Source organism: Cnephaeus nilssonii (genome assembly GCF_951640355.1).
Source record: "Cnephaeus nilssonii genome assembly, chromosome: 11".
NCBI lineage: Eukaryota > Metazoa > Chordata > Mammalia > Chiroptera > Vespertilionidae > Cnephaeus > Cnephaeus nilssonii.
The window spans coordinates 39,281,700-39,293,940 of record NC_137082.1 but is presented as its reverse complement, the minus strand read 5'-3'; the positions used below and the strand labels follow the sequence as shown (position 1 = coordinate 39,293,940).

Genomic DNA, 12,241 nt, shown 5'->3' with positions numbered 1-12,241 from the left:
TAGACATTGCCACAGCAATAGTAGAACTAAAGAGTCATCACTTTTTGTTTTAAAGCCCTTTGGGGTCAGGCATATGGCGCTGGGAAGAGGAGAGAGTTACAAAGGGAACAGAAAAGCCCACCCAGGATGATGCAGGTATGCCAGAGAGAGACTGACATTATATTTGGGTAGTGGGAGAGAAAAGCCTAGAGGGCTATTTTGCATCTAATCATACAGAAGGAGCTTTCTATCACGTGCGAACAAAATATTCCTTTTTAATTTTAAAATTTTAACAACTGGTATGACAAGCTTTAAAAACACTAATTTGAAGTCATTTTAAAAGCAATGTTTAAAAATCTTCTGTTTTGGAATACTAAAGACTCTGTTCTCCAATGGTAAATCTGTTATATTTGGCAAGTCTGCTCAATGTTTTCCGGGCATTAAAAAAAGGGAAGAGATAGTAAGAGGCATAATTGTGGTAATTCTGCTAATATTTAATATTTCTCCTGACTAAAGGAACAGTGTCAGTTGCCATTTCTTCCAGTGCCCTAACTTCTGCCTCATTTTTTCTGTTGTTACAGTGATTATGAGTGAAGATGAGCCCAGGGCCAATGCCAAGTGCACCCACACTGGTAACATCGAGACTACCTCCACACACATGTGAAGGACACCACCACCTACTGAACACTTGGTGAAGTTTCCAATCATGAGTTTGGCAAAATGATTGGTGGGTTATAGACATCGTTTTGTCATATCCTCGTATAGAGAAAGGCCTATAAAGACTTCATTGGGATGGGAAGGTTTCTTTCCTCACTCTGTGAGAAGGAATGCTCTCCCCACCTCTATAGATCCAGAAAGCATTGTACTCTTCACGAGTTCTGAAGTGATTAAAATTTTAATTTCAATAACAGGTTATTCGATGGATATATCTAAAATTGTTAGATGATTCTAAAAATTTCTACATGAGAAAATGATACACATGTTCAGCAATTTAAATAAAACAATATTTTTTTTTACATTGTCACTTTAGTTAGTGGTCAAAACTAAAAGATTTTATGTCTTGGGATAAATAAAGATGATAATTAGGGACTTAGCGAATCAGTACCATTACATCATTTGGAAGATTTGCGTGTTGTTTACATTAGAATTTTCTAAAATTTGGACCATACTCTTGCTAAATCCAACTCAATTTCTTATGGGTTTATGATTTTTTTAATTAACGAGTGGTTCCTGAGGACAGTGCTTCAAAAGCTGCCAATTGCCCTGATCAGTTTGGCTCACTAGAGCATTGGCCTGCGGACTCAGGGGTCCCGGGTTCGATTCCAGTCAAGGGCATGTACCCTGGTTGCAGGCATATACCCAGTGGGGAGTGTGCAGGAGACAGCTGATTGATGTTTCTCTCTCATCGATGTTTCTAACTCTCTATCCCTCTCCCTTCCTCTCTGTGAAAAATCAATGAAATATATATATATATTTTTAAAAAGAGCTGCCAATGCATAATTTTGCACTAAAGCTTTTCTTCCCAATTATATGCTTTCTTCACTGAGTTAAGACTCTCAGGGTGGTTACTGACCATGAATGTTTACTTTTTCTTTTTTAATATCTATACCAAGTATAACCATTGCTCAGGAGGAGGCCATCAACAACCACCCTTCCTTAATAAGAGGAAACAGATATCTCAACTATTGACATGGAATTCTTCTCAGAAAATGCCTGCACGGGTTGACTACTTGACAGCAACTAGCTCTGAGTTTGGGTGATTCTAAATCTCTTACCAGGACTTTGTAGTTGAATATGTTGATGCTTCTAGTCTTTGAGCAAAATGAGTTGCCAGAGAAGATTGCTGCTAAAGTCTCATGATTTCCCCTCATTTCAGGTCTATCTCAACCACTACTCAACTTGTTCATGTACAGCTCTTTCTAAGTCTGTCATTTCACTAGAAGAATTGGATGAAACTGCTAAAATTCTCATGTGAAAATAAAGAGATTAACATTTATTCAAACTAAAAAATAAGTGACCAGAGCCTATTTTTTTTTTCTTGGACACACATTGATAATTTGGGGAAGAAATGGAAGCCACTTGGCTGCCTAAATACAAGCTCAAGTTGGAGGGTACTGTGGCTCCCTGGAAAGTGCAAACAATGCAACCAAGAAGACATATCAGCATACTTTAAAACTTAGTTTAAAGTTAACTGTGTTTTTTGCAATATTTTTGTGACAGTGTCAGGGAAGGCTAAGTCTTGAGCAAATCTAGTTAAATATCTTCAGTATACAGTATCAGGTTCAAAGATGAAAATTCAAAAAATGTAATTCAAAATCTAGTTCCTGACAAGGCATGCATACACTTAAAACTTAAATAAGGATGCAAGAAAATGCAACATAACTTTACAAGACGGAACATGATTAAGTGATAAACGAGTCAAATAGTTGCTGTGCTTTTAGTTCTAACAAAACATTAGTCCTCATGGTCTTCAGTGGTCTGAGAACCTTTTGTAGAGGAAGAAAACCTTATAGCATAGGGAGGGATTTAGTACAAGAGGAGGAGATACAGGTCCATTGCAGGATGATTACCTCCCACGTGTAGAATGAAACTATCATTATTTGCCAACTATGTGTATTCCTGATCTGAGTCAATCTGTTCTCTGTTGTTCATACATAAACCTGCCTGGGCAATGCTGGGGTTGCCTCCCAGCTAGGCTTTAATCCAGAGTGAATAACCCTGGCTCACAGGGATCAATTCCACTGTGGCCCACTCTAGCTCTTTTCTATAAGTAAAGGGTTGTGGGCACAACCCTTGCCACAAATTCTCCACCTGAAATGAATGCAAAACTTGGCACTGTGGAAAACCTATATTTAGTGTCTCCAACAGACTACTTAAAGAAACTGACATATTAAGCTGGGCATGAGATAATTCGCCTCTAAGCTTCTTTCAAAAAACAAATTTTACTTCTCATTTTATATCTCTACATATACCTATATCTAACTATGCATAATTCTTTTATATTTAGTTTGGTTCCTCTTTTATTACCATGTGGTTTTCTGAGTCCTAAAATCATATGATCTCGATATTCTATCCTTTGCACAGTACGTACAACACCACAAAGAAAAATAAAAGCCTTGGCAAGGTTTCCTCTTCTAAGAACTGGGCTAAAAAAATGATCTGGGAGGGATCAGAAAGCTGACAAGTTTAGCAGTGTTGTTTATTCCTGTCCAATGACTGATAGTCTTGTCCAGTTCTTGGTTCTATGGATCCACAAGGGAGGAAAAAGCCAGAAGACTGCTGTGTTTCAGGAAGTGTGTCTGACTCTCCACCATTATCACTGTGTCACAAGCTATACCACACAAGCCAGGAGGTCTTTTAGATATAGAAACTGAAGTGTCATCCTTAGAACCCTTCATGGAAAGGTGTAGGGCTGGCAGAGGAGGGAAAATATCCAAAACACACAGGAGGCTCTGTTTAATAAAGATTCACAAAGACAGAAGGAAATCTAAGTAATCATGTGGGCTAGCCTTCACTTTATGGATAAGTCATGTGACTTGTAGGGTGACAGTTTCCCATAGAAGGAAATCCAAAACTACTGGTCACTAGAATTTGAAGTGAAAATTGGGTTAGATAGGTAGAAACTAGAAACATTTTCATAAGTGGGAAGAAAATCTCTGGGCATTCATAGGAACATGATTTTCATTGTTAGAATATCTAGAGGTTGCTCATAGTTTCTCTCCTTTTCTTTTCCCTGCTATACTTCATTCTTGTTCAATATAAATTCCATTAGTTCAGGAATATCCTCTGTCCACTGCTGGTTCCACAAAGACCAGAACAACGACTGGTGTATGGTAGAAGCTTAATACCTGTGTATTGAGTGTACAGATATATTTAAGCCTCCCAGAGCTGTGCAAATGTCATGATTAATCAATTCATCTCAGAGATAAGAAGTGCTGTGTCACTCCAAGTTCAGGACTCATCTGTGAAGTGAATATTTAGATTAAATGGTTACTTGGTACTTTCCAGATCTGGCTTCCCAAGCTCACTTTTCAATTATAAATTGCACACAAGTATAAAAAACATACTTCTGAAATACAATATTTATATATTTAGAGGATCCCTTCCAAATAACCTGGGGGAAATGACATATAGAGGGACCATACTTTATGAAAGTGAGATTTGTGCTGGCAGAGTTTATAAAGTTGTCAGTTGAATAGGTCAGTCCTCTGAGACCTGGGCTCCTCCATGAAAGCATCCATTTGCCCATCTAACACACACTCACAGGCACCTCTTATTTGGCATGGTTCTGAGGATACACTCTGCTTTCTCTAGTGGGAAGCTTAACAAATGCTACCGATATGTACGGATGACTGCTATCCAGACCGACTTACCCATGTAAACTGATGCTCTTTGCTAGTTCTCCAAGTAACAATCTGAAGAACACCATGGCAAGCTATGACCTTGTGACTTGAACTTATTAAATTAATAAACACCAGCTTAACATTCTTAAGGCACATTGGAAAGCTTAAAATAATAGAAAAACAAAATATCAGTAATATTATTTTGTATTCAGTTTAGATGGTTTCAGTAAAATAAATCTGACAAGCATAAAATAGAAGTTTAATAGGTCCTCATTTATCTTTGAACTAGAAGCCCGTTGCACGAAGTTTCGTGCAATAGACCTTCCTTCACCTGGCTGCCGGCACCAGTTTTCCTCTGGCCACTCGCCAATCAGAGTGCCTCCCGCCAGCGCGATCAGCCACCCTGAGTTCCTCCAGCACCAGTTTTCCTCTGGCCACCCGCCGATCGGAGCGCCTCCTGCCAGCACTCCGATCGGCGGGTGGCCAGAGGAAAACTGATGCTGGCGGAAAACTGGTGCCAGCAGCCACGCAATCGGCCACCTCGAGTTCCACCACTGGTGCCTTCTGCCAGCCCCATGGGTCCTCCCGCAGCGCCAGCCTCGGGGCCGGGGAGAGGAATGGGGGGCGGGGACTCGTAAGTCCCCGCCCCCCGCTCCTCCAGCCAACCCAATCAGCCACCCCAAGTCCCTCCCCCAACCTCCCACCGGCCCAATCATGGGCGTAGCTGAGTGATGGTTATTTGCATACCTCCCTTTTATTAGGTAGGATGGTTTGTGTTGGGCTCCGGTAGGTGCATTTTGATGTCTGGGGTTTTCATAGCAAACACTTCAATTGTCTGAATGATAGCCTGAGGGCACTTCTCATATACTGACCTTCAAACACTACTTCCCAAAACCACATCATGTCCTGGAGGTTGGAGCTAAATTATGGATGGCTGAAGTTCTAGGGACCTGTAGGCTGCGCCTCAGTAGAATAAAAGGCATTTTCTAGAGGGAAGGGGTACATTTTCTAAAAATAAATTTTTAGTGTATTCTATAGCATCTTGTTCTATTAGGAAGGTTTATTGAAGATAATTTTTATTTTGATTCTTCTTAAAGGTTATTTAAGATTAATGGATCTGAGCCTATATGGAAGATTCAAGCCAAATTGCAAAGACAAGTCAACATTAAGTTAATCAAACAACTTTTACTTAAGTTGACAATGGTCAATGTGTGTACTGAAGCAATCAAATGAATTTTAAAAAATAAAAGTGTCCATTTTGTTTCATTCTGTGACCAAGGGATCTAAAAAAAATAGAGATCAACCAATAATTTATTGAATATAAGCTTACCCTGGAAATAAAGGGTAAAGTTCTAACATAATTCAGTTTTAAATAGATTTATCTCCATTGATATATGATTTTCACATACAAAACTCACTTCTAAACCAATAAATACATTTATTTCTCAAAAAATTTTTTTTCCAAAAGTAACAGTTTTTCCTTTGGCTTAATTTTGTGGTATCTTTTGAAACTATATGAACATTCTTTCTTTTTTTCTTTTACATTTTATTGCAAGAAATTCCAAAAATATACAAAACTTGAGGGAATAGTAGTGTGCCCCCATATACTGCTCACCCAGCTTCTAAATTACTAATAAATGGCCAATCTTGTTTCATGTACCCAAAATTCTCCCTATACCATATTATTTTGAAGCAGTCCAGGCACCAGAACATTTTTTTTCATAAATAATTCAGTACATATCTCTAAAAATTATTCAACTTAGCTCTATGGACATTGTGCCTTCCCATAGCAAAGGTGATCAAATTTTAGACTTTTGGGATATTTGATAGGTCAGAAATCATATATTGATACTGAACAGATAGAAATATTAAAACTTTGTGACATGAGCTTGCAAATACATTTTCTCATTCGCCTCTTTACTAAGCTCATGGTGTTTATGAAGGACATTAAGTTGATGTAGTTTGGGGGAGGAGAAATCAAATTCTGAGTCACAGTTAGGAAGGTTTTCCCACCTCAGGTTATAGAGGAATTCATTCATATAAAATAATGTGCATCCTTGTTCCTGGTTTTAGTTGTAAATTTTCCAGCGTTTTCCCACTAAGCAAGATGCTGGCGGCCTTTAACATGAGGACAATTGAATTTGTCAATTACCCTTTCTTCTTCTATTGATTTCTCTTCTTCTATTGATTTTTCTTCTTCTTCTGATTTCTCTCCTTAGCTTGATTTTATTAATGGATTTCCTTATATAGTGACATCTTCACATGTATAAAGTAAATTTCACTTGTTCATGGTATATTATCTTTTAATGTGCTCCTGGGTTTTGTTTCTTGTGTTTTATTTAATTTTTATCAGTTTAATAAGATTTATCTTGTTGAAATGATCTTTGTTTTTAAGCTTTATATTATTTTCACTTCATTAGAAGAATATGAAAGTTTGTTTTCTTTTTCCATGCTCTGGAGTAGTGTAAGTACTGTTAATTTTACATATCTTTAAGTGTTGGAAAGAATTTCTATGTCCTGGTGATTTTTGTATGGGGTGTTTTTTAAATTACACCTCTATTTTTTCTTTGGTAATTGGTCCATTTTTTAAAATATATTTTATTGACTTTTTTACAGAGAGGAAGGGAGAGGGAGAGAGAGTCAGAAACATTGATGAGAGAGAAACATCAATCAGCTGCCTCCTGCACACCCCCTACTAGGGATGTGCCCACAACTAAGGTACATGCCCTTGACCAGAATCTAACCTGTGACCCTTGAGTCCGCAGGCCGATGCTCTATCCACTGAGCCAAACCGGTTAGGGCATAATTGGTCCATTTAATCCTGTCTTCACTAGAATCAATTTTGCAAACTTATAATTTTGTAGAACATTAATCATTTCATCTATAAATTCAAATATTATGAATTATTAAGTTGTACAATCTACTTTTATATAAAATTTTACATTCCCTCTGTTTTGATACTTATTTTTTCCACTTGATGTGTCCCATTCTGTGTATTTGTACTTATTTGTAGAAGGTTTTAAAAAGCCAATGAAAGGACCAGTCTTATTACCTCAAGAGTTTATTTTAATTTTCATATTGTGGCCCATAGTTCAATAATACTATTTTCTTTTTTTTTTCCCATTGAAATGTCTTCTACCCCTCATAAGTTCTTCTCCACTTTGACTCCAGTTTCTATATACCCACAAGGGACATAGTGCTGTGGAGTCAAGTTCTAGTAGGCCTTGGAATTCTGAACTTGGCATTGCTAAAACCCAAATTTGCTCAAGGAGTACCCTTACTGAGATCCCTGCAGCTTGCCAACAATCTTTGTAATTAGGGTCAGGATAGGGCTGCTCCCTGATCTAAGATATTTTTACCAGAATTGAAAAAACTTTTAAATTATTCTGTTTATGAACATTGATCCATTCATGTGTCTTCCTGCTATTGGGTCATTACAACTCAGCAGGAGCCAGCCAGGCACAAAACTATTTCGTCCTCAGTTGTAGCACAATATCGACAGGTTTTCTAAATAGAATCTTGCTGAAAAGAACAGGAGAGCAATGGCCTAGCATTATCCCTTGAGGCTCACTTATACCCCTGTAGAGAAAGCAAACACCTCAGTGATGTATGCTTAAAAACATGTTAGCAGATATGCCCCACATCTCTGGGTTAGTGAAAGCAATGCAGGCTTTTGGCTTCAGATGAGTAAATGGTCGGTAGAAACAAAATAAAGTAGTTGTTTCAGATTCAGAGAAACCCAATATATGTCCAGGGTCACGCTGTGAGCACAGGTCTTGGAGCTCGCATACATTGTCACTGATCTGTCAGTTCACCTTGGTGGCACAGGAAAAAAAATAGATGTTCAGTTTCTACAGCTCCCAAAAGACCTGTTTAGCTTCTCTGAATCCTAGGCTGGGTGTGTGTGCAGCTCCATGGTGAAGACACAGTCCCTTTGACTGGTCATTTGCACCATTGAGGCCAGAGGTAGTGAGAGACCCAGGCAAGTTCCAGGCATCCTCCTGCATCTCAGATTGACCTTGTGGATTCCTTGCGCTCCCCCATTTCATATCCATCTTTCTTTCCTGACCCTGGTTCTGCTGACTTCAGGTACAACACGGAACAGAAAAGCACCAGGCTTACATAGACTGCCAAGCCAGCTCCCACAATTGCATAAAATTCTGTCTGATTAATACAAGTGTTGGCAAAAGTAGGTTTAGATTTGTTCGTATAGAAAATGATATAATAATTTATAAATAATACAAGAATAAACTCTGTGGTTTACATAAAACTGTAAACCTACTTTTGCCTACCCCTTACAGCTCATTTTCTATATCACTTATAGTGATTCTGTGTTGTTGTTTTGTTTTGTTCTTTTTTAAAATTAAAACCTTTATTGATATCAAATGCTAGAAAGTTGAGAATCCCACTTCAGGCATATGCCTTTATTGTTTGATATCTATGAAATTAAGTAATAGACATGGTATAGCTAAGATAGAGCATGGAAAGGAAATCTATTTCCTAGCAGACCTCCTGTACAACTTAATTTAACTCATAAATCCCAGTTTTGAAAGAGCCACACAATAACCACATTGAGGATTGCTTAGTTATCCTGATATCTAGCTACGAGGGTCTTCAAATGAACTGGCCTTTAGCTTTTGCCTTCAGACTGAAGGGTTTGTTTTATGTTCCATTGCAGCATTTCTACACCCACTGCAAAATGGTTTTGAGCAATTAACATTAACTTTCTCAACTGTAAGGCAGGACGTTGGCATATGCCTCCAAAATCTCCAAAAGAAGCCCTGTGGGTGCTGACACATCCCTGTAACCAATGAGCAAGTGCATCAAAGAACTTTCACTTTAAATGTACCCACCAGTCTTCAGCTCACAACAATGATTTGAAGGGGGGAGTTGGGTTCTATCCCAACTTACAGTGTATTAAGCCAACGGGGGAATAATTTTTCTGTGGATTGGAATAAGAATGTCTTTACATGGTACTCTTAATTTAAAAACTTCGTGACATTTAGAAATAGTAATTAGAAACTTCATAGATGCTTTTATACACTATTACAATATAGGATTTTATGGTTGCTTATTCAGAGAGGTAAGAATTACACTCGGGCAATAGAATGTACCAATTAACAGAATTTTCATATAAGTATAATAAGTTTTACCAAAGAAAAATATCTGTGACTATCAAGGGTAAACTGCCACACACAAAACAAATGCACTTAAAAATAACAAAACATCAAATTATTAGAAAGGGATATTTGAGACAACTCAAATAATAACAGAATGATAGCTAAGAATAGTTATATTGCTTTATTATATATCAGTTACTGTTCTAAGCACTAAGTACTAAGGACTAACATGTTTAATCTTTAAAACAACCCAGCAACAAATAGGTTTAACCCATTATCAAAATCTAGCTGTTGTTGGCCAGAAATTATAAGCCGTTGCTAAAGTTCATATGTAAATGCAAGGGACACAGAAAAACCGAAATAATCTTGCCTGAAGAAGAACAAAGTTTGAGGACTTCTACTTTCCAACTTTAAAACTTATTACAGATACAGCAATCAATACAATGTGGCACAGACTAATGACACCCAAATAGATCAATGGAATAAAATTGAGAGTCTAGAAATAAATTCTTACATTGATGGTCAATTATGACCAGAGCAGCAAGACAATTCAATGGGTAAGAATAATCTTCAAGAAATGCTTCTGAGGCAAATGGATAGCCACATTCAGAAGAATGAATTTAGACTGCTGTCTTACTACAAATATAAAAACTAATGAAAAATGGATTATAGACCTAAGTGTAAGAGCTAAAACGATGAAACTCTTAGAAAAATATAGTAAATATTCATAACCTTAGATTGTGCAATGGTTTCTTAAACATAATACCCAACAACCCGGTGACAAAAGAAAAAAGCATAGAAATACATTTCAGCACAATGAAAAACTCACTGTGCTTAAAAAGACATATCAAACAAGTGAAAATATACCCCCAGAACTATCTGTGAATCATATAGGGAACTTGAATCCAGATTACATAAGAATTTTTACAACTCAAAAATAAGAAGATAAATAATCAAACTAGTAAGTGGACAAAAGATTTAAATCTATTTCTCCAAAGATGATATACATTTTTTCAATAAGCATGTGAAAAGATTTTAAGACAGCATTAGTCATTAGAATAGTACCAATCAAAGCTGTAATGAAATACCACTTCACACCCACTGGGATGGCTATAATAAAAATATGAACAAAGCTAGTGCTGGGAAAGATGTGTAGAAATGGAACTCTCCTATGTTACTGATGGGAATGTAAAATGGTACAGCCATTTCTGAAAACAGTTTGGCACTCTCTCAAAAAATTAAACATAGAGTGACCCTTAGACCCAGCAATTCCACTCCTTGGCTTATTTCCAAAAGAAATGAAAACCTATGTCCATGCAAAAAGTTGTTCACAAATACTCATAATAGCCCCCAAATGGAAATAATCCAAATGTTTACCAATGGATAAAGAGATAAAATATAGTATAGCCATACAATAGCACATTGCCTAGCCATAAAAAGAGAATGCTGTACAGATACATATTACAACATGAATGAACTTTGGAAACATTATGCTTCAGTGAAAGAAGCCAGAAGCAACAGGTTGTGTATTTTATAATTCTATTTATATGAAATATCCAGAATAGGCAAACTCATAGAGACAGAATGCAAAGTAGTATTTGTTGGGAATGTGGAGAGGAGCAATGGGAGTGACTGTTAATGGGTATGAGGAGTGTTTTTTTGTTGTTTATTTTGTTTTGTTTTTAAAGATGATGGGTAAGAATAGTAATGGCTTCAGATAGTAATAGTTCTGGCTTCAGATAGTAATGTTGGCATATTTTTGCAAATATACTAAAAACCACAGAGTTATATACTTGGAAAGGGTGGATTTTATGGTATGAATTAAACCTCAGTAAAGCTATTATTTTTAAAGCTCAACAGTGTAAGAATACTCTATTTTATTTTTAAAATAATTGATTTATCTTAGCTAGATGTTAATTCATACTTGTTTATAATGAAGCCACTTACTAATGGTGCCCTGTGTATTCAAACAATAATACCCTCCTGAAATCAATATAGTCTATGACCTAATTAAATAAAATAATTTATTATTGTAAAAATATTTATCATTTAACAGGGTCCTGAGAGTCCATGTGCTGAGCAAATGTGTTCACAATGAGGACTGAGTAATTGAAACTCACTGAGAAACAGCAGGGCAGACCAGTTACCAGGACCCTGTGAAATACCACTGGAATGAAACTTGACGGCATGTTATCCCGTGGGACCCAACCCTGGCTGGTCATCAATATCCCCGGTGGGGATTTACAAATACAAATTTCAGAGCCTCTCCAGAATAGCCTACAGACTCTCTATGTCCTGGAACTTGGATTTAAATATCCTGCTAAGTTTACAACAGAAGAGCACCCAGCTTTGCCAATTACATTCTCCATCATCATTCTTCACCTCTAGCAGGTCCTCCAGAAGGTTGAGCTGTGTAACCCCCTCCAGCAACTCAACTCATTATAGTGTAGGAAACCCACTGGAGTTCGTTTATCTGACCTGATCCTGTTATGGTTTAGAGCAATGTCTTTTTGCTGACTGCCATCAGCAAAGCTTGGCACATAGCTAGCTCATGGTCCTTCTTCTGCTGAAACCCATTATTACAATGCACTTACTATGCTTTTCCAGCTACATGTAACTTTTGTTCCCTCACATATCCTAAATTTTGTTTCCCTGACAATTAGTAGCTCCCAAGATAGTATTGTACTCACCCTAAATACATGCACAGAAGATGTTGCATGAATGTTCAAATTAAATAAATTAAGCTTCAAGAATGTTCTGAAAGATTTAGTATTTGACCTGGAAAGCTTTTCTGCTTGT

General features: G+C 37.1%; 1 protein-coding gene across 5 annotated transcripts in view; it reads right to left on the bottom strand.

The window, feature by feature from the left end:
* The window catches only part of RAB27B (RAB27B, member RAS oncogene family), a 56,651-nt gene that overhangs the window by 11,375 nt on the left and 33,035 nt on the right, over positions 1 to 12,241 (bottom strand). The window contains exon 1 of one of the 5 annotated variants that reach the window (XM_079784178.1): positions 4,353 to 4,425. The exons of the other annotated variants lie outside the window; for them this stretch is intronic. Within the exon in view, the coding sequence (XP_079640304.1) occupies positions 4,353 to 4,408 (56 nt within the window). The 5' untranslated portion in view covers positions 4,409 to 4,425. Of the gene's footprint in view, positions 1 to 4,352; positions 4,426 to 12,241 lie in introns of those variants that run through there. 5 annotated transcript variants of the gene reach the window in all.